This window comes from Pongo pygmaeus, chromosome 23 (genome assembly GCF_028885625.2).
Source record: "Pongo pygmaeus isolate AG05252 chromosome 23, NHGRI_mPonPyg2-v2.0_pri, whole genome shotgun sequence".
Lineage (NCBI taxonomy): Eukaryota > Metazoa > Chordata > Mammalia > Primates > Hominidae > Pongo > Pongo pygmaeus.
The window spans coordinates 30,067,611-30,088,259 of record NC_085931.1 but is presented as its reverse complement, the minus strand read 5'-3'; the positions used below and the strand labels follow the sequence as shown (position 1 = coordinate 30,088,259).

The 20,649-nt window shown below is 43.9% G+C and overlaps 1 pseudogene and 2 gene segments (V, D, J or C); all 3 read left to right on the top strand.

Annotated features, from left to right (window-relative positions):
- The first annotated feature begins 2,240 nt into the window (after positions 1 to 2,240).
- Positions 2,241 to 7,002, top strand: LOC129023692 (set1/Ash2 histone methyltransferase complex subunit ASH2-like; annotated as a pseudogene).
- Positions 7,003 to 7,382: 380 nt separating this feature from the next.
- On the top strand, positions 7,383 to 11,577 carry LOC129022812 (immunoglobulin lambda variable 9-49-like). The segment is given in 3 exon segments: positions 7,383 to 7,428; positions 7,566 to 7,888; positions 11,541 to 11,577. Coding segments are annotated over 3 exon segments (406 nt in total).
- Positions 11,578 to 17,072: 5,495 nt separating this feature from the next.
- On the top strand, positions 17,073 to 17,619 carry LOC129023691 (probable non-functional immunoglobulin lambda variable 5-48). The segment is given in 2 exon segments: positions 17,073 to 17,124; positions 17,249 to 17,619. Coding segments are annotated over 2 exon segments (417 nt in total).
- The last annotated feature ends 3,030 nt before the right edge of the window (positions 17,620 to 20,649 follow it).

The window sequence follows — 20,649 nt, the reverse complement described above, 5'->3', positions numbered from 1 at the left end:
CAAAACTGGGATCCTTGGAGTAATATTGAAAAACAGATGAGAACCGAGATATTGGAATTAGAATAAACCTAGGTTCACATCCCAATTGTATCACCTATTACTAGCTCTGAATGTGATAAATTTAGATACAAATTTACACCTTTATTTCCTCATGTATAAAATTGTTATCCTAAAGTAAATAATATTCATCTTCAAGAGATGATTTAAAGATTTATTGAGATCATATTTATGAAGTTCTTCATGCAATGTCTACCACACAGAAAATACCAATAAATAGTAGCCATGAGTATCTTTGTATCCAACATATTTCAACATTGATTCTCAGAGTAAGTTATGTTAGACAGTAACTTATTACTGAATAACAAACTGAAATGTAGTAGTGACTTAAAACATTAACAATATATTATTTTTTATGATTTCACATATTGATTCAAATAAATTTGGTAATTATTTTGCAACATATGATGTAGCTGAGCTCCCTTATGTGGCTACCAGCTTCTAAAAGGCAACCTTCTAAATGGAAGTCCCAATATGCAAATGCTCCCCAAGCCTCTATTTGCATCATGCTTGTGATGTTCAGTCAGTCACATTAAATCATATGGATAAGCACATAGTCAATGTGTTTGCATAGAGGGTGTAAACAAGGGCATAATGCACTGAGCACAATGTTACAATGTAGCTCAATATTCCTTGTGTCTCCTAATGTTTCACATCTTTTCCACATGCTAAACTCACTCAAACCCTTCCTGAAACTTTCAATGTATATTATTGTGTTATCATGATAAGATTTGAATTTTAGAATTTATTCAACTAAATTAATCCCAGGTGATCATAGCATCTCAGGGATTACACCTGGGTTCAATTCTTCAGTGCAGAGTTCTGTCCACTAAAAAGATAATGTAACTCCTTCCAGAAAACTCTACAGATAATTATAAGGCAGGAGCAGGATATAACAATAGACACTACAATTCAAATAATAGGGAAGGAATTGGAGACGTTTGACAGTTATGTGTCTGTAGAAATTTTGAGATCCAGTCAGAAAAAAAATTACCAATTCCATCACCCACTGTATACCTCTGTAACAAACCTGCGCGTTCTGCACACATGTATCCCAGAACTTAAAGTAAAATAAATAAATAAATAAATAAAATAAGTCCCACCAAAACAAAAACTGTTAGAACTATTAAATACATTTGTTAATGTTTCAGAGTACAAAATCAACACATAAAACCATCTAATGGCCAGGCATGAAGGCTCATACCTGTAATCCCAGCTCTTGGGGAAGCTGAGGTGAAAGGATTGGTTAGGATCAAGAGAGTTCAAGACCAGCATGGGAAATGAAGTGAGACCCTGTCTCAAAAACAAACAAACAAACAAACAAACAGGGTTCTTATATTTCTATACTTAATCAACCAAACAGGAAACAACAAGACCCAAAGTGAAATTAAGAAAACAATTCAATTTACAACAGCACCAGAAAGAATAAAATACTTAAGAATCAAGAAGGGGACCCTTCTATACTGAAAACTATAAAACATTGCTAAAAGAAATTAAAGAATACATAAATAAAAGGAAAGAAAACCTTTGTTCATGAATTGAAAAACTTGATGTTGTTAAGAAATCAATACAAACCAAAAGAAATCTACAGATTCATTTCAATGTCTATCAAAATTCCAATAATATTTTTTGCAAAAGTGGAAAAAATTAATTCTAAAATTTGCATAGACTATCATAGGACCCCAAATAGCCAAAATAATCTTCTAAAAGAAGAACAGTGTTGGAGATTTCACACTTCCTGATTTCAAAACATACTACAGAGCTACACCAATCAAAGCAGAGTGGTACAGATAGACAGACACAGAGACAAATAGAATAGAATTGAGCACCTAGAAAGAATCTCTTAGTTATATATGGTCAAATGATTTTAAATAAGGGTAGCAAGTCTATTGAGTGGGGAAAGGACAGACTCCATAAAAAATGTTTTTGAGAAAACTGGATATGCACATGCAATGTGGAAATGGATAAAAGACCCAAATGGAAGAGCCATAATGGTAAAAATCTTAATAGAAAACACTAGGAAGAAGTTTAACAACATTGGGTTTGGAAATGATTTCTTGTATTTGATGCCAAAAGCACAAGAAAAAAAAAAGAAAAAGAAGAATATAGATAAATAGGATTTCATCAAATTGTAAAATTTATGTGCATCAAAGGACACTATCAACAGAGTGAAAATGCAAATCATGGAGTCAGAAAATATTTTGCAAACATTGTATCTGGTAAGGTGTCCAGGATATAGAAAGAACTCCTACAACTCAACAGGAATAAAAAAATAGAAACAATCTGAATAAAACATGGGTCCAAGACTTGAATAGATATTTCTCCGAAGAAGATCAACAAATGGCCAATAAGCACATGAAAAGATGTTTAGCATCACTAATCATTAGAGAAATGCAAATCAAACCACAATAATACACAACTTCACACCCAGTAGGATGGCGTTACCAAAATAATAGAAAATAACAAGTTCTAGCAAAGATGAGTAGAAATTATTACTGTTAGTGCAATGGTGGCGAAACTATAAAATGATGCATCCACTGTGGAAGCCTTATGGCAGTTCCTCAAAAAATTAAACATAGAATTACCATTTTAACAGAATTTTCACTTCTGGGTATGTGCCTAAAAGAATTGAGAGCAGGGTGTCAAAGAGAAATTTGTACACCCTTGTTCATAGCAGCTTTGTTCACAATAGCTAAAAGTGTCCATCTTTTAGCTATTCCCTGCACTCCAGGTGCAAGTGTCCATCTAATGGATAAATGGGATATAGTATACACACACAGGGGAATAGTATTCAGCCTTAAAGAGAGTGTTCTGGCCCATGCTATGGCACAGATAAGCCTGAAAGACATCATGCCAGCAGAAATAAGCTGGCTTCAAAAGAACAAAAATTGTTTGACTACCCTTATATGAGGTACCTAGAGTAGTAAAAGCTACAGTGACAAGAAGTATAATGATGTTTCCCAGGTGCTTGGGGTGGAGAGTTGGGGGAGAATGGACAGTTATTTGTTTTTTGTTTAGTTTAGTTTTGCTTTGTTTTGTTTTTGAGACTGAGTCTCCCTCTGTCACCCAGTCTGGAGTGCAGTGGCACAATCTTGGCTCACTGCAACCTCTGCCCCCTGGGTTCAAGCGAGTCTCATGCCTCAGCCTCCCAATTAGCTGGGATTACAGGCATGTACCACCATGTTCAGCTAACTTTCGGTATTTTTTAGTACAGATGGGGTTTTACCATTTTGCTCAGGCTAATCTTGAACTCCTGGGCTCCAGTGATCCACCAACCTCAGCCTCTCAAAGTGCTGAAATTAAGGAAGTGAGCCACCACACCGAGCTGGGCAGTTCTTCTTTAATGGTTGCGAAGTTTTAGTTTGGGAAGATGAAAAATTTCTGAAGATGGATGGTAGCAGTGTGATTGTACAACAAGTAGATTTACTTAATGACACTGAAGTGTACACATGAAATGGTGAAGATAATAAATTTTATGTTTGAATATTTTACCACAGTCAAAAAGAGGAAGATTTATATTTGGCACAGTTGCTCTACTTCCAAGAACAGTAGAAAGATACAGTAGCAGGAGAGTGTGCACAAGTACCCAGGACATCTTTCATTTTTTGCCAGCCCTGCAGCATCCTAACAATCCAAGAGAGCAGGAGGTGCCTCATTACAGGGGACTCAGAATAATGTGAAGAAATCTGGGGTGGGGTGGGGGCATAATGATAGCACACAGGTGCCGAACCCAGCCCAGGAGTGGCCACAAATGCAAGGGCTGCAGAAAAGGGGGAGGTGAAGCTGGTGGCAGTGGTAGCAGCTGCTTCAGCTGGAAAGGGGCATCTGTTGCTTTCCAAAATGGTTCACAGTTGAAATATCTGGCATAGATACTTCATCCTGCCTACCTTTCGTGACTAACTATATTTTCATGGCAATATATGCAGTCATAGTGAGAACACCTATTTCCTCCAGATACAAGCAAACATGAAGGAAATGTGCTTTAGTGCTTTGGCCAACTTGACATGGCAGTCACAAACAGAGGATGAATATCCAAAGACAACCTTTTCCAAAGATAAGGTTATTATACCATTTATTGTAAATACTGGAAGTGCGTAACAATCATTCAGACACCTGGGAAAATGACTTGACGAAATACAATTGTGAAAACAATGAGTAAAGAAAGTGATATATTCTTGGTAAAGGAACCACTGGATCTAGGGAGTAAAGAACCAAAAGGAGATGACCCTAGATTGGGACTTTTGGACCAGGACCTTGGTAACATTGGTCCTGTTTATGCAACAAAAACAAAGCAATACCTTGTCTACCAGTGGGAATCTGAATGAGGGAACAGCAACAGGAAGCAGCAGAAAAAAGGAAAAGAAGCTCAGTGCAAACAGCTGAATGGGGAGATCACAGGGACCACCAAGAAGGCCCAGGGTTTTCTGCTCAGTGCCTTCCCTCTCATACACCTTAGAGCACCCATTGAACAAAGATAACTACCAGTATATTCTAGCTGAGCCTGATCCCCACGCGCTTGGTCCTCGGAAGCTTGAACCTGACTGCTGGGCAAAATTCCTTATTCCTGGAGACCTCTACAGAGGCTGCTTATATGAACAGGTTTTGTTAGCCTGACATGATTGAGCTCCCCAGTTAAAAGTCTCCAGTGACCTGCTGGCTGACTGTGGTTGAACAGAAGGGCTACTCTATGGTACGGGATTCTCATGGGCTACCTTGACATCACCATGGAGGAGATGCCACCAGACACTGCTGCCAGACTGGCTTGGTCCCAGTCTTTAGGTAACTGTCAAGCTTCCTTAGTTTATGATAAGTTTAACTATTCTTGGGAGAATTAAAGGGAATGAAGCTCCACCAGTCCACTGGCAAACACTACTCTTCTAGCTATAGACAAGGAGACATCCTGGGATTTTATATGAATCTTCCTGAAGAAACAAAGACAGTCAGGTCATTGCCTGATACTCACAAAGGTAAGGCCTTGATAAAGTTTAAGAATTATTTGTGTTTTGAGGAAAAACACCTTGTGACTAAAGCAGAGAAGAGCCTAAAAGAGACTCCCCACAGTGAGATAAAATTTTATAAAAATGGTGTTAGTCAAGGTGTGGCTTACAAAGATATTTTCAAGGGTCTTTACTTTCCAGCAATCTTACCGGAAAACAATGGCATAATTTCCATGAACATTGGACTGTGCTTCAAGTATCCTCCAAAGGATCTCACTTACTGCCCTGTGAGTGACATGGGCTGGGATGCTGTGGTAGAGTACACTCTGGCTGATGTCTTGGTGCTAGAAATGGATTCAATCACTGGACAAGAAGGTCCTTCAGGGGCAAACATAAGGACACTGAGGGTCTTGTTATTCTACCTGCCTTCTCTCCTTACTTGTTGTGTCCTAGGCCAGCCTATGCTAACTCAACTGTCCACAGATCTCTCTCTCTCTTTCTCTCTCTCTCTCTCGTGTGTGTGTGTGTGTGTGTGTGTGCATGTGTGTATCAAATGATCAAACATCTTCATTCAAAAGTCCAAGCCCTGTAGCATCGTGAGACAGTGCTAGCAAACATGAAGAAAATTTCCAAAGGACATAAAATAGAGAGCACATGGTCCAAAGTTATTTCTGATCCCAGAAAAGAATGGCACACAGTCAACATGAATAGTATTAGATATCAAAATTATAGTACAATCTCATTTGTTTTTACCATAGATTCAAACTCTCTTTAGCATATTGGCAAGCAGAATCCATGTTCTGTTGATAAAATTCCCCTTGACCATCATGAAAGAATTGGACTGAAAGCAGGACATTTCTGAAGTCTCTGGAGGATACGTAACATGACTGTTGGAGAGAATGCACATAGGAAGAGGTAGTGAATTATGTGTCAAGTGCCCCAACAAAAGGCTGTCAGTGTTTGTTTCTGACACATTGTTGGGGAGAAAGGTGGAATCACAGGACACACTGCCATGGGACCCACGAGACTTGATCCTGCATCCCACAGTGGGCAGCCTGCATCAACGTGGTCATCCAGGGATAGAAACCCAGCCACAGAAAGCTTTCACCTGCCCAAGCAGCATCTTCCAAGAGCCAGCATGGGTGTTGTCTCTGCTCTGCTTCTTCCTGGACTGTGTCCCAGAGCCCTGAGTTCTCCCTCACCCAGTTTCCCAATCCCCCTCTTCTCCACTGGTTACCAGAGGCTAGGGGAGTGGGGAGGGGAAATAAACGTTTAAAGGGTACAAACTTTTCACTTGGGATGATGAGAAAGTTATGGAAATTGATAATGGTAATGACTCTATTGCTTTTTTGTAAGAGATGGTGACTTGCTCTGTTGCCCAGGCTGGAATGCAGTGGTGCAATGATAGCTCATGGCATCCTGGAACTCGTGGGTCTAGGCAAGTGGGTCTAGGGAAGCCTCCTGCCTCAGACTCCTGAGTAGCTGGGACTACAGGTGCAAGCCACCATGCCAGGCAATTCTGTCACATTGTGAATGTACTTAACACCACTGAATTTTACAGTTAAAAGTGATTTAAAAGGCACATTTTATGTTATATATATTTTATGACAATTAAAAATATACTTGTTCAAATGCCAACATATATAGAATGTTATACTCAAAAATTTTTCTTTTCACGCTTATATATTTATCCTATTCTAACTCATTCTCATCAATTATAAAAGTACTGTACTGATCATTACGGACTAAATTGTCCATAATTCACGTTGAAGCCTTAACCCCCAATGTTACTGTATTTGGAGACAGAGACTTACAGAGGGTAATTAAGATGAAATGAGATCATGACTGGTATCCTTATAAGAGGAGGATATTAGAAAATGGACACAGTGAGAAGGTGGTCATCTACAAGTGTGGACACATCTTCAGTTTGTGTGGAGTAACAGTTGAAGGGCTCGCCCATCCCATAATGAAAGTTGGAACAGGTGCCTTGGGCGGGCTCCAGGATTAACTGATCTAGTCACTGCATCCCACTGTGGGACCCCAGAGGGAAAGAAGCACTGTGGAGATTCCTGAGACATTAGAAATGAAGCCTGAGAAGTTTCCAGGACACCCACATGGGCTCCAGGTGAAGCAGGGGCCCAGGAAGGCCTTGTCTGAGCCCTGAGTGTGACGCAGCACCTGGCCACTAGGGAGAGGCAAACTCTGTGAATCCTAAGAGACCCAAGCTCTTGCTCTGAGCCCTGCGCTTGTTAATCACTAGCCCTGGGAGGGAGCCGATTTGCATGGAATGTGATGCCCCTGCCCACCTCTTCACTGAGGGGATAAGAGGCTTTGTGGGATCGGGCTCAGCTGAGAGACTGAAGAACCCAGCATTGCAGCAGCTCCACCATGGCCTGGGCTCCTCTGCTCCTCACCCTCCTCAGTCTCCTCACAGGTCAGGGTGGGCAGTGGGCTGGGCCCCCAAAGGGACCCTCACCTCCCAGCCTCCAGCTCCCCATCCCTGCTCTTCCTCCTCCAACAGCTCATCAGCCACCCACCAACAGGAGCCCTCACGGGTGTCTGTGTTTCCAGGGTCCCTCTCCCAGCCTGTGCTGACTCAGCCACCTTCTGCATCGGCCTCCCTTGGAGCCTCGGTCACACTCACCTGCACCCTGAGCAGCGGCTACAGTAATTATATAGTGGACTGGTACCAGCAGAGACCAGGGAAGGGCCCCCGGTTTGTGATGCGAGTGGGCACTGGTGGGATTGTGGGATCCAAGGGGGATGGCATCCCTGATCGCTTCTCAGGCTCAGGCTCAGGCCTGAATCGGTACCTGACCATCAAGAACATCCAGGAAGAGGATGAGAGTGACCCATTGTGGGGCAGACCATGGCAGTGGGAGCAACTTCGTGTAACCCACAGTGACACAGGCAGAGGGGAAGTGAGACAAAAACCTCCCAGCTGATCTGCTCTGTCCACACTTCCTTCCCACTGGCCTGACTCACATTTCAGAGGGCTGTCTCTTAACCCTGTATTTGAAGTTTTCACCTTCCTAGACATTTTGGAGTTCTAATTCACAGCATATGTCTCCTGTGTGTAAACATTTTCTCAAGAGCTTTTGAAACATTGAAGTTTGCACACCAACATTTGTGGTTTTTGCCACTCACCTGTCCCCTGATGGGATTTAAGTTTCCAGGTTGTAGAGCTGCTCACAGGTGCATTTATAGGGAAATCACCATCACCAGCTCCCACTACCTTTGTCCATATTCAGCATTTGTGAGCTGCCTATTCAATGATGGGAATGGACAATTTCCCTGGAGACACAGGGCCTTCACCCTGACTCACAGGGTCACATAATTGACGTGGACTTCAGCCATCTCCAATCACCTCCATGTGCACAGAGCTCTCATGGTGCATTTGCTTGGCTGTCCTAGAAAGAGAGAATGGACACACACTGAAGATAGGAGAATGTGAGCCTGCTCTGTATCTGAGATTCTGAAAGAGGCCCCCACTGCCTTCACAGAATGAATTCCTTCACATGCAGGGAGAGAGCTCTGGTGGAATAACTCTGCAATGCTTTCCGATGACAACTACCTGGATTGAGGTCAAATTTCACAGGTTAATAACCCTTTTCGAGACTACCTCCACTACAGACTCCAGTTCCCAGGCATTAAGCCTGAGGACCCTTGTAGACAAAAAAGATGGGGCTGCGACCAGCAGGAGCAATGGGTAACTGTCCCAGGCCCTGCCTTGGGGCTGCTCACAGCTGGGTGAGCCCCACTGGCCACAGGCTGGCAGAGGCTGAGCTGCTCCCTGTGCTCACTGATGAGACTCAGCAGCCTGGTGCTCTCAGGGTCCAGCAAAGCCTCTTGGGCAGGGTCCTGTGCCTGTTCCCAACAGCTGCTCCCTCGAGGACCCTCCTGGGCCTACACTCAAAGCAGCTCCTTTTTCAGCCTCCTCTGTCCTCACGTCCCCTCTTGGGTTCCTGAATCAGTGATCAGGTAGGATCTCATCTAGCCAGAAGGGAGGGAGTGGATTTGCATGAACAGCTTCTTCTTTTCCCTGGGGGCAGAAAGAAAAATAGTCAAGCCTGGGGAAGCCCAGCCCGACTGTGAGGTCCAGAGGCTGTGTCCACCATGGCTTGTTGCCTGAACTCCTCTCATACCCAATCCTTGGTCTATGTTTATAGACTCAATGAAAATACCTCCCTTTCTACTGGCCTCTTAATGCTAACAGAATCATCTTGTCCCCTAAGCACAAATAGCCTTTCAGGTTGCTGGGTGGGATGACAACTAGAGCAGAAGTCCAGCATGTGCGGCCCCATTCCTGGCCTATACATGTCCCTGCTCTTGGCCCAGTCTTTGCTGGTTACTCCCTGAACTCTGAAACTTCAGGGAAGTTGAGTTTCTCTTTCTCTTGAGATTGTACTCTTGAGGAGCTCCTGAATTTCCAGGTATAGGGTGACCCCTCCTCATTAAGGACATGGATCTCAGACTCATCCCTGGTTTACTTCCTCAGGTTTAGGTGTGTGAGTTCTAAACAGTTTCCCTATGTTTCTTTGGTTGATAATTTGGTTGATATTTCCCTTTGTTTCTTTAGGTTGATATTACGTTGGGTAATTACATTGGTTGATTACACTGGGCAAATATATTCTTGTAGATATAAACATTATAAACTCTTCCCCCATTAAGCTCTTAATAAATAAATTTGTTTGGGTGCCAAGGTACCAACGTAGGTAAGAAGTCTTGACACTTTTTTTTTTTTCTGCAGGGGCAGAGGAGAATCTGAAAAAAAAAAAAAGAGAGAGGAGAGGGAAGTTCAGCTTATAATACTGTTATTTTCATATAAACCCTCCTACCTTAAAAAGTAGAAAACTAGACCTATACTGAAAATATTTTTAAATATATCAGAGTATCTGCATCTGTCACTGTGGAGATGGTTGCTTGCTCTACCACAGAACATAATAATACTCAGCCTCATTTTCATCCTAGGCCCCTGTGATGGTGAGGGAAGCCTTGTCTTCAAGCACAGAGTGTGAGAATCAAGTGGGGACCCCATGCAGAGATGGGGACGTCAGACACACACACCCTGGCTCAGCCTCACCTTGTGCTCCTAACATCTCCATCTTCTTCACACAGAGGCTGCTGCTGCTTCTGGCTAACACAGGCTCCTGACGCTGGTTCTCCAGGGCCCAAGAGAAAGTGGTTACATATATTCTTCTAAGCTGCAAAATGTTTATTTTTAACCCACAATGTTATTATAACAATGTGTTCATAAAGCACAATACTAAGATCTGTCATCAATTGCACAGTTATGAGTTATTTATAGGAGTGGCAAAATAAAAAGTTACACATACACACACGCAGATTCAGGCAGGCCAGAATTTAATTACAGGAGCAAAGTTTGATATTACTGACACAACACAACAATGATCCTATGTATAATGATAAACATAGCAATGGACCATATAAAGCTTTGAAGAAACATAATGGAAACATGAAAAAAATCTCCCTCTCACCAAATTTTAGAAAATTCTAAAAAAAATTAAAAATTTTTAAAATCCCTCAGAACTGAGTTAATTTACAAAATATAATACAAAACATAAAGTTTACATAACTTTAACACTCTTCATACACAGTAAATGCAGGTTCTTTCTCCACAGCTTAATCCAGTGTACCAAAACCGAGCCTCCCTGTTTGCTGGAGGAAAACCTCAGCGCCACAACAGTAGAAAAGCGCCAGCCTCTCTGCCACAGTGCATCTTCCCTCCAGAGACTCCGCAGGACTCTGCACAGTCTCCTGAGGGCCCTGAAGTGGAGGTTCTGCGATGAGAGGGGGGCATGGATGGCACAGGGCAAGAATGTCTGCAGGGTAAGAGTGTTAGAGAGACAAGCTTCATTCCTCTCTGAAACAAGCCTATCTTATATGATTTATCTTTATTCTTCTCTACAAAAAACAAAGTCACAAAGATAGCTGCAAAGAAATATGTGAAATTATACAAGGCTAAGATAACAAAAAATATTGGAAGAAAAAGTAATTATGACATCTTCTATCAAAACATTTTAGGCCAAGCGTGGTGGCTCATGCCTGTAATCCCAGCATGTTGAGAGGCCAAGGCAAGAGAATCACTTGAGGTCAAGAGTTCAAGACCAGCCTGAGATCCCATTTTTATTTTTTAAAAGCAGCATTAAAAAAAAAAAAAAAGGTTCATCATAGTCTCCTCTTCCCACAGTTAATAATGAGAATAGAGAAAGTTCAAAAAATGAAAGTTTAAGCAACTCTTATGTAACCATAAAAATTTTTTAAAGTTTAAAAAGAAGTGAAACCAGTGGCACAACTGACCACCAGCACACAGGTGCCTCTTCTTTACCCGCCCCTCCTGAAGTGACAACCAAACCCAGGGGCTTAGCACAATGAGCTCTCCCTCTGGCCATACATTCCCTGTGAGGCCCCATCTACTCTCATCCCAACACAATTGCTCCCCAGGCATCTGGGGGCTGCTGCTGAGATTCTCCACTCATGGGGTCCTGGGCACAGCAGTGTTATCCTAGTCCCCCTCTTCCTCTGCGTCCTAGGAGCTGGAGTCAGAGTCAGCCTGATCTGATCCAAAGCCTACAATTAAGAGCCCTGAGTGATCTCTCCTGCTTTTCCCCCACATTGGACTCTTCCTCTTAGTGTCCTTCCTGGGGTGCTCTGTCACTACTCAATAATATCTTATGTCATCAGTGCTAGTCGTTTTTCACATAATATACTCTTGTTAGTTTCTCCTCACCTTTCCAAGCTCAGTTATCAACCCTAGGCTGATGATCCTAACTCTTCATTTACAGCACATTGTCATATAAAGGCCAGCGATATCGAGAAAAAAAAGTGCCAATAAATGTAAGTGTGTACTGCATCTTACGAATCACTGCAAGGATACCACAAACAATATCCCTGTATTTAAATAGAGTTCACTCTTCAGACACAAGAGTTTAAATGGAGTTCAATATAATAGTTTATATAGATAATAGTTAATGTAATAGTTTAACCAGTCTGTCTGTGGCTAAACCAGTCACCATCTCCTGCACTGCACTGGAAGCAGCAGCAATAAGGGTCTTGGGCTTGTGTCCTGGTACCAACGATGACCAGGAAGTGCCCCCAAACCTCTGATACATATATACGGATCCATATATTTATATCCATATCCTGCAGCGAATATCCACCTGCAGGGATCCAGGACTGAATCTCGGGCTACCAGTCTGGCAAGGAGGCATTGCTGAGCATCTCTGGGCTCCAGGCTTAGGACAAGGCTGATCTCTACTGTTGGCTTTAGACAGCTCCATCGAGGTCCCCACAGTGCTGCAGTCTGGGAAAGTGAGACAAAGGCACACCAGGTTTCCAATGAGTATGGGCTACCTGCAGCACCACCCACTGTCAGGACAGTTGGGCTCTTTACCATTTGTGTGCATGTTTCCTGCTGCTGCCAGTAACCAGTGCCCAGGACTCAAGTCAGGGACAATGATCTAGAGAATGCAGCTTTGTTCTCTCAGAGCCAGCCTGCAGAGGGAGCCCTTAGCAACAACACGTTGTCAGACTGCTTCAAAAGAATCAGAAAGCCTTTGATTCCAGGAACAGGCTGCTCTGGGGACAGACCCAAGATGGGTCAGGGGAGGCAGGGACAGACTCCAGGTGGCTGTCTCTCAGGCACATGCACTAATGCAGAGGTCTAATCATCCTTATTGTCTACTGAACACCTACTATGTGCCAGGCTATGGGGAGGGCTCAGGATACAGAGTTACCAAGACAGACAAGGTTTCTATCTTCATAGGGCTGACACCAAACTAAAGAGAGACGGTCAAGAAGTCAATGGGAATAAGGCATATTTTGGTGTATCAAAGAGGTGACACTGGCCAGAAGGGGGAGAATGATAGGATGCCTTTAGTGGGTTGTAAGCAAGGAAGACACAGCCTTTTGTTTGAGATTTAGGAGGAAAGCCCAGCTTCTCCAAGGAAGGCAAAAAATAAGTGGGGACAGTGTGAAGGCAAAAGGTCCAGTTAGAAAGCAGTGGCGTTGTGCACATGAGAGATGAGGTATCTAGCATCTGATGTAGCAGCTGAGCTGGGAGGAGTGTGCATGACCCACACCATGGTGAGAAGGACTAGAGGAAAGAGGTCACTAGGTTGAGGCCCTGAGCTTGTCCTTGTGATGGAAACCTGACAACAGCCTGCAGCTGTGATCAAGCATGTCACTCTCCTCTTCTTTCTGGAAAGCTCATAGGACTCAGGACTCATTGCTCCCCTTCCCTCTTATTCAGTGAGATTTATTTGAACCATCACTTTTCACACCTGGACAGAGACCTGCTTACTTTCTCTTGAGCAAAAGCACTAAGGATTGGGACAGAGCACTGTAGAGCACATGGGATGATGCCATACACACTCAAGGGGCTGCTGTTAAAGCTCACGATCAAACATCCCAGAGCTCTGTCAGAAACTATGAGAGGGGAGGTGTCAGTGCTGAAGTAGCTGATTTGGGGGCACACTGATTTGCGGTCTGTGCAGCCCTGATTTGGGGGTGTGGGACAGTGAGGGCTGAAGCCCAGCAGTGGCAAGAGATTCCTGAAGTGTGTTTATGTGCCAGGGTCCTTGTGACCACCTCAGTCATGTGTGGGGGTAAAGGTCAATTGAAAAGCTGGAGAGCAGTGGACAGGCAGGATTCTGTGTCTGGGTGAGGGATGGATGTTCAGCTCCTGCCCAGGCATCCTTATTTACATTTCTGTTTACCTCTCTTCTTCCTCGTCTCCTTCCCAGGGCAGGGTTCCAGGGCTGTTGTATCTCTGCTGCTCTTTCTCCATCACAAAGAGAGCAAGAGAGAGAGGTTATGTGATGACTAATTCCCTCTTCACATTCAGTTGTCTGATTGTCCTTAGGAATTCTTCCTGAGGATGGGAATGTTCTGTTTTATTTTTCCCTTACAGTAAGATCCCAGGCATTCGTGAAGCCAAGGCGATTGACCCCATCCTGTTGATGCAGGATTATTTATAACACACATGGTCAAAAAAAACACCATCAACTTCTGCACAAGTCAACCCATTCTTCAGGGTTATAGAAATGCATGTCTCTCAGCTGTCAGCAATGGGCTTCAAATCCCCAGGGTGACTAACTTGTCAGGATGGGATCATCCACATGAAGATGTTTGTTTACAGTTAGTGACTCTATTCATTGTGTTTCCCCTGCTGAGATCCAACCTCCATGAGATTGTTTATTGGCTGTTTTCTGTCTTGTCATTGCCGAAAACACTTCCTGGCACTAAGGACAGACTCAATGCACGTTTATTAAATATGTGAGTTCACCTACATTGCAATCCCAGGAAGAGGTACAAATCTGAGGTCAAGATAATAATTTTTTTAAAAATTCTGAATATTTTGTGTTTGAGATTCCAAGTTCATTCAATGGAAGATACTAAGTAAGAACTTTGCCTTTGGATTTGGTTAGCAGGAGAAGGATATGGATATAAAAATGTAAATATATATCACACATACCTCCCCATGGCCCAGAGACTTGAAAGCCCAGCTGGTCTCTGCAGCTGCCAATCACAGACTCTGTTCACTCATTTATGGTCTGATTGCCATGGATCCATATATGCTGGGTCCCATGGGTTCATGTGGAGAAATTGGAGAGAAGGTGATGGGCTTTTCCAGTCCTGCTTAAAGAAACCACAGGAAAAAATTAGATCATAAAGCAAATTCTGGGGACAGAAAACCCTCGAGAGCAAATAAACTGCAAATATGGGTGAGTTGGGAAAATTTCTGGCAATATTTATATAACTAAGAAACTTTACATTAGATATCCTTCCTTCACAATATTTGTAACAGAGCTTTAAATCAGCCATATGATCAATGCAATTCAAACATTACACTCATCAACCCCAAGTCCCATAGCAGACTTTGATGAGGAAATTCTTGAAGGAAGAATGATGGGTTTGTGAACTCTGTGTCCACAGAAGAGATATTTCTCCCCGAGGAGAAGTGGGTACAGCCAATAAATAATTAGGAATGTAGATGCCCAACTGGACTTTATTCTAATCCAATATGCAATGCTGTGAGCCCTGCATCTGCAAATTGTTAACATTCATTGTGCTTCCTTCAGTTTCCCAATTACTGCAACAAATTAACTTTAGACATAGATGATTAAAAAACAGATCAATTAATGTGAGAGTCCTTGGAATGTGTTGCTTTAACTCACAAAAATTATGGAACACTTCAAATGTATATATTTGTTAATTTATGTACCAATTATATTTTACTGCTTCGTTGATCTGTTGTAAAAATCACCTAGCGAAGGAGTAAGTAGGTGGGTAAAATGGGTTGAAAAATTAAACAAGATGAACCACATTGATGATGGTCAAATTTGGCTGATGGGTGCAAACAATTCATTAGAAAAGTATGTGTATATTTGTATGGTTCAAAAGTTTTCATGCTAACTAGTGTTTAAAATATCCTTGTTTGTAACTGTTGTGCTTTTAACAGGTGTGCAATGTGGACAAAATGTAAGCTTATACTCTGACTTTGAGTAGAAGCCCATCTTCTCCCAACAGGCAGAGGAGAGGCTGGTGTGGAGAACATGGAAAAGACAGGAGCTCAGGGTTTCCCAGGACAGAGAAGTGAGTGAGCCTGGAGCCCTAAAAGCAAGGGTGGGGCTGTGAGTTGGGCTGTGGGTGTGTGCAGGGGCCAGTGTGAAGGGCATGCTTCAGAGGCCACAGGATTTGGATTTTATAATAAGAATGATGAGTTACTGAAGGGGTTTAAGCCAGGTAGTACCTTCCCTGCCTCATCTATATGAGGGATCTCTCTCCATATGCCTTGAGGAGAGAGTGCTTGAGAAAAGTGAGTGATCCTGATTCTAGATTATTCACTAAAGTACCTTGTGAGTCTAGAAATCCAGGGGCCATTTGCACAGTTAGCACAAGAGTAAAAGGTCTCTGCCTTTGTCTCCTCTGGCATTCAATACTTGCAAAAACACTTTGCAGGTAAAATAAATACTGATATTTCAAATAACCTGAAAGCATCCAGTAAAAAAGTAAAGGTGGCAATATCAAGATACAAACAAATTGTATAACATTTAGGACAAATTGTTTACCAAAAAATATGACACAACTGTGAAGAAAGTGACGTTTTACTTAGGGAGATAATGGCTAACCTCATAAAACAGAGATATATGTCACACTGTTCACTGGTAAAGGAAAGTCTACAAAATCTCTTAATGTTCCTACATCACAAAATTGAGTCAAATCTCTATAAAACATATGAAACCATTAGATGTATAACTTTTGCTAAATTGCTGCTTTTAACATGTATTGGATCATTTATTTTTCCTGGAAAATTCTCATTATTCACTGTCCTTTTGAACAACCCCTAGCTGCCCTTCAACCTAGCTCCTCAGCTGACCCATTTTTCATGATGCCCACCCTGATGGCACATGTGGGCAATTTGATTTTTCTAGAATGCCATGCAGGGGTGCTGACACCTATAAAAGTTATATATATACATGGCTGCACATCCTACAGACCAAGACTACTTCTGGGAGTGAGAAATCACGGTAATAATGCATAGCATGATAGAAGCAGTGTCTAGGAATCAGACCATGGATATGTGAATACAGACAGTGACTAAAGAGCTACAGAGACCAGCGGGTTCTGAAGTCTCTGAGCCATGGGAAAGTGTGTGTCCTGGGACCAGCATCAGATATTGTGAGGCTACCCTGTGGTTCCTACACAGCTGCTCAGTAAGGAGCATTCACTCCAAGAAATCCAGGCCTTGGGGCTGGGCCCTGCGCTCACTGATGGAGACTCGGCAGCTGTGTCCCCTCTGGCCTGGCAGAGTTCCCTGAGCAGAGAACTGTGTATGGTCTCAACAGGTGCTTCCTCCCAGGGCCTTGCAAAAAGAAAAGCAAAGCTTCCTCCTGCTTAGTCTGCAGAGAGCTGAGCTGCATCCCCAGGTCTCAAGGAGGGGCCTGGCAATCCCTGGGTGGAAACACATTTGCATGAGCCGCCCCTCCTCTGCAGAGGGTGGGAAGAAAAGGAGGCCTGGAGCAGTCCAGTCCCACTGCGGGGTAATAGGCTGTGTCCACCATGGCCTGGACTCCTCTCCTCCTCCTGTTCCTCTCTCACTGCACAGGTAGGAAAAGGCCTCAGAGACCAGGGTCAACCACACAGCCTGATTCTGACTCTTGTGTCAAAGATCACCAAAAAAATATTACCTTGGTTTCTGCCTTAAAGCCTATAAATGCCTGTGTTTCCAGCTTCCCTCTCGCAGCCTGTGCTGACTCAGCCAACTTCCCTCTCAGCGTCTCCTGGAGCATCAGCCAGACTCACCTGCACCTTGCACAGTGGCATCAACGTTGGTAGCTACAGGATATTCTGGTACCAGCAGAAGCCAGGGAATCCTCCCCGGTATCTCCTGAACTACTACTCAGACTCAGATAAGGGCCACGGCTCTGGAGTCCCCAACCACTTCTCTGGATCCAAAGATGCTTCGGCCAATGCAGGCCTTTTACTCATCTCTGGGCTGCAGTCTGAGGATGAGGCTGACTATTACTGTATGATTTGGCACAGCAGCACTTCTCACAGTGACACACACAGACGGGGAAGTGGGATGAAAACCTCACCCTGATCTGGGTCTTGTTCTGTAATACTTTTTAAATTTTAAAATAACCGGCCAAGGGACAAACTAAATTTGGAAATGACTTTCTAGTTGTAAAAGGCTCTTCTCTCAATTTCCCATCCATTCTTCCGAAGTCTCAGTAAAACAAAACAAAACCAAAGCACCTGATGACCCTGAAGTGTTGGCTGCTTGTCCATATGTGCTAACACCAGTGCCTGTGGAGCTGGACTTTTGTTCTTGAAAGAAGCAAAATGAGCCTTTCCTAGCTCACATCATGGTCAGAGCCTGGGGACATCGAGCAGGTGAACAGTCCCCTGCAGCATGGACTCTGCTCTTCCAGCGAACAAGCAGAGACCTCCCCTTCCATCCCCAGTAGTCTGTGCTCAGGGCTGTCTGAGGCTCACTGTGTCCCAGGAACAAGGCACTCAAATACAAAATGCTGCATGAGGACGCAGGTCACGGAGTTCCAGATGTAGTGCTGACCTGGCTCAGTCCTGGGAACCTGCATTTCAGTGGCAATGTCAGGAGATGGGGTTAGGTCTGAGGGTAACTGGGGGCCTGAGGCCAGTAAACCTCTATGTAGGACATGAGAGGAGAGTCAAGGGGAGGCTCCACCATGGCTGAGACAAGGCTGAGGCTGCTCCTTGTCCACGTGGGAAGTAGGTCCCATGGATTTGACTTTCCTGCAGCTCATCCCACTCAGGATCATGGGGACTGCTGAGGGTGGGTTTCCTGATCTCTCAGGGCCTGTGTTCTCTTCTTCTCTATTACACCATTGGAGGTTCTCACTGAGTCAGGTTCTAGTGGTGAGTCTGTGGAACATCTGGGTACAGATACGGTTTGCTTCAAGTGACTCCTCCCCAGGAAACTCTTGAGAAGGCCCCCATCTAAATGTCACCTTTTTCTGCATGGGGAGCAGCAGAAACATTGGGCATTCCCTCCCAGAAAGAGCCCCTAATTTTGTGACTTAGGACATCAGTGATTGTCCCTCATGGGTCCAAGCCTGATTCTCCTGCTCTGGGTTTATTCCCACAGCCTCCTGGACAACTTCTGCGCTCCAGCCTGAGGACTGGCTGGTTATCACTGTCACACAGCTGCATCCTGACTCTATGTTACCAAGGGTTCCCGTTCCATGTGGAAATGAGAGAAAGATCTTCCCCACTCATCCTCTCTGCCCCATCCCTCCTTTATCCCTGCCTGTGACCAACACCAGTTCATGCCAAGACTTCTGCTGTCACTTGTGTTACTTAAGGCAGAGCAAGGGTTCAGTGACAATAACTCCTTTTCTTACTGGTCTCCCCAATGGAAACAGAATCAACTTGTTTCTAGAAGCAAAAGGAGCTGCCCACACATGGTAGGTGTGGATGAGGTGGGGATGACAAGAAAGAATCCAGCCAGTGTGACCCAGAAGTCCAGGAGCATTTGGCCTGGTGCCACAGGTGTCCTCTCGTTTTGGTGCAGGTGTGCTGACCATTTCCTGAGCTCTGAAACTGTGGGAAAGATGACAAGAAAGGAGAATCCAGCCTGTGTGACCCAAGACCCATATGTGAGAGAGGAAGTCTGACGCTTAAGAAAACGTGGGCTCAGCATTCTGAGAGGTCTGGATCTGGCTTGGCCTAGAGCTGGTGTAGAAGAGAAGCAAGAGAGATGCTCAGCCTTAGGTGGCCCAGGCACAGTGGTCCTGTCAAAGGTCTGAGCTCTCTGCAACATGGATATCCTGCAGAGACATCCTTGGGAGGCTGTGATCCTAGAATGATGTAAAAATGCTAATGGAAGTGAGCAGGGGATGGTTTATGAGGAATGAGGAGATGGGTGTGGGGTCAGATGTGGTAAGGAGGGTGCAGCCTGAAGAGGAGACTGTCCATTGTGACTCATAGGAGGAGGAGGCCTGGGGCGTAGGGCAGTGACAAAAGAGGACCTGGAAGGACCGGCACTGCGAAGACACGTAGAGACTGGGGTTTGGTTTGTCTGTGAGGGTCCCTGAGGAGAATCACATAAAAAATCCACAGTCAGTGTCTTCTGTCCAGAGCTCACTGTCGCAACTGTTGCCCCTTCCTTCCAGATCCTCTGGGTGTCCAGGTTCCTTAGCTGTGGATCTGCTCCTCTCTGTGCCCTCAGCCTAAGAGCTGATGGGGCATCCACCAGGAAGCGCATCCGTGGGCAGGGAGGGGGCCATGGGCAGCCTTGTCCTGTACGTGAGACTCTGCTCAGTCTCGCTAACCCCTTGTTCATTAACGTGGGAGGAAAGGAAAACAAAATTCACTGTGAACATCTATGCATCATCAAAGAAAAAGCAATGAGAAGAAACAGGAAGTGAAACCCAGCTCTAATAGTTTATTTCTACTTGGAAATAGATAAAACAATATGCCTGATGTGTTATATAAACACAATAAACTTTTTATAAAAACTATGAAAATTATGTAAAGGAACATGGCTTACACTAAAAGGAACATTTAAAACACTGACACACTTGAAATGCAATCCCAAAACACAGCATCCATTTTATTTCAGTTACATATACGGATTGGTTTTATTTAAATGCCTGCAATAAATCTCACTATTTGGTTGTTTAAATGGAGCATTTAAAATCTCATTGTGGCCAGGCGCCGTGGCTCGCGCCTGTAATCCCAGCACTTTGGGAGTCCGAGGTGGGCCGATCACAAGGTCAGGAGTTGGAGACCAGCCTGGCCAACATGGTGAAACCCCGTCTCTACTAAAAAAATGCAAAAATTAGCCGGGCATGGTGGCGCGCGTTGGTATTTCCAGCTACTTGGAGGGCTGAGGCAGGAGAATTGCTTGAACCTGGGAGGTGGAGGTTGCATTTAGCCGAGATGGTGCCACTGCACTCCAGCCTGGGCAACAGATCAAGACTCCGGATCAAAATAAATAAATAAATAAATAAATACATAATCTCATTGTATTGCAACTGCCTGATGATACATTCACCAGTATATAAATATCAACATAACCATCCAGCTGTTTTCCTCCATCCCCATAAAATTCCCCAAACAAATATTTGTTAAGAGCCCAGGGTGTATC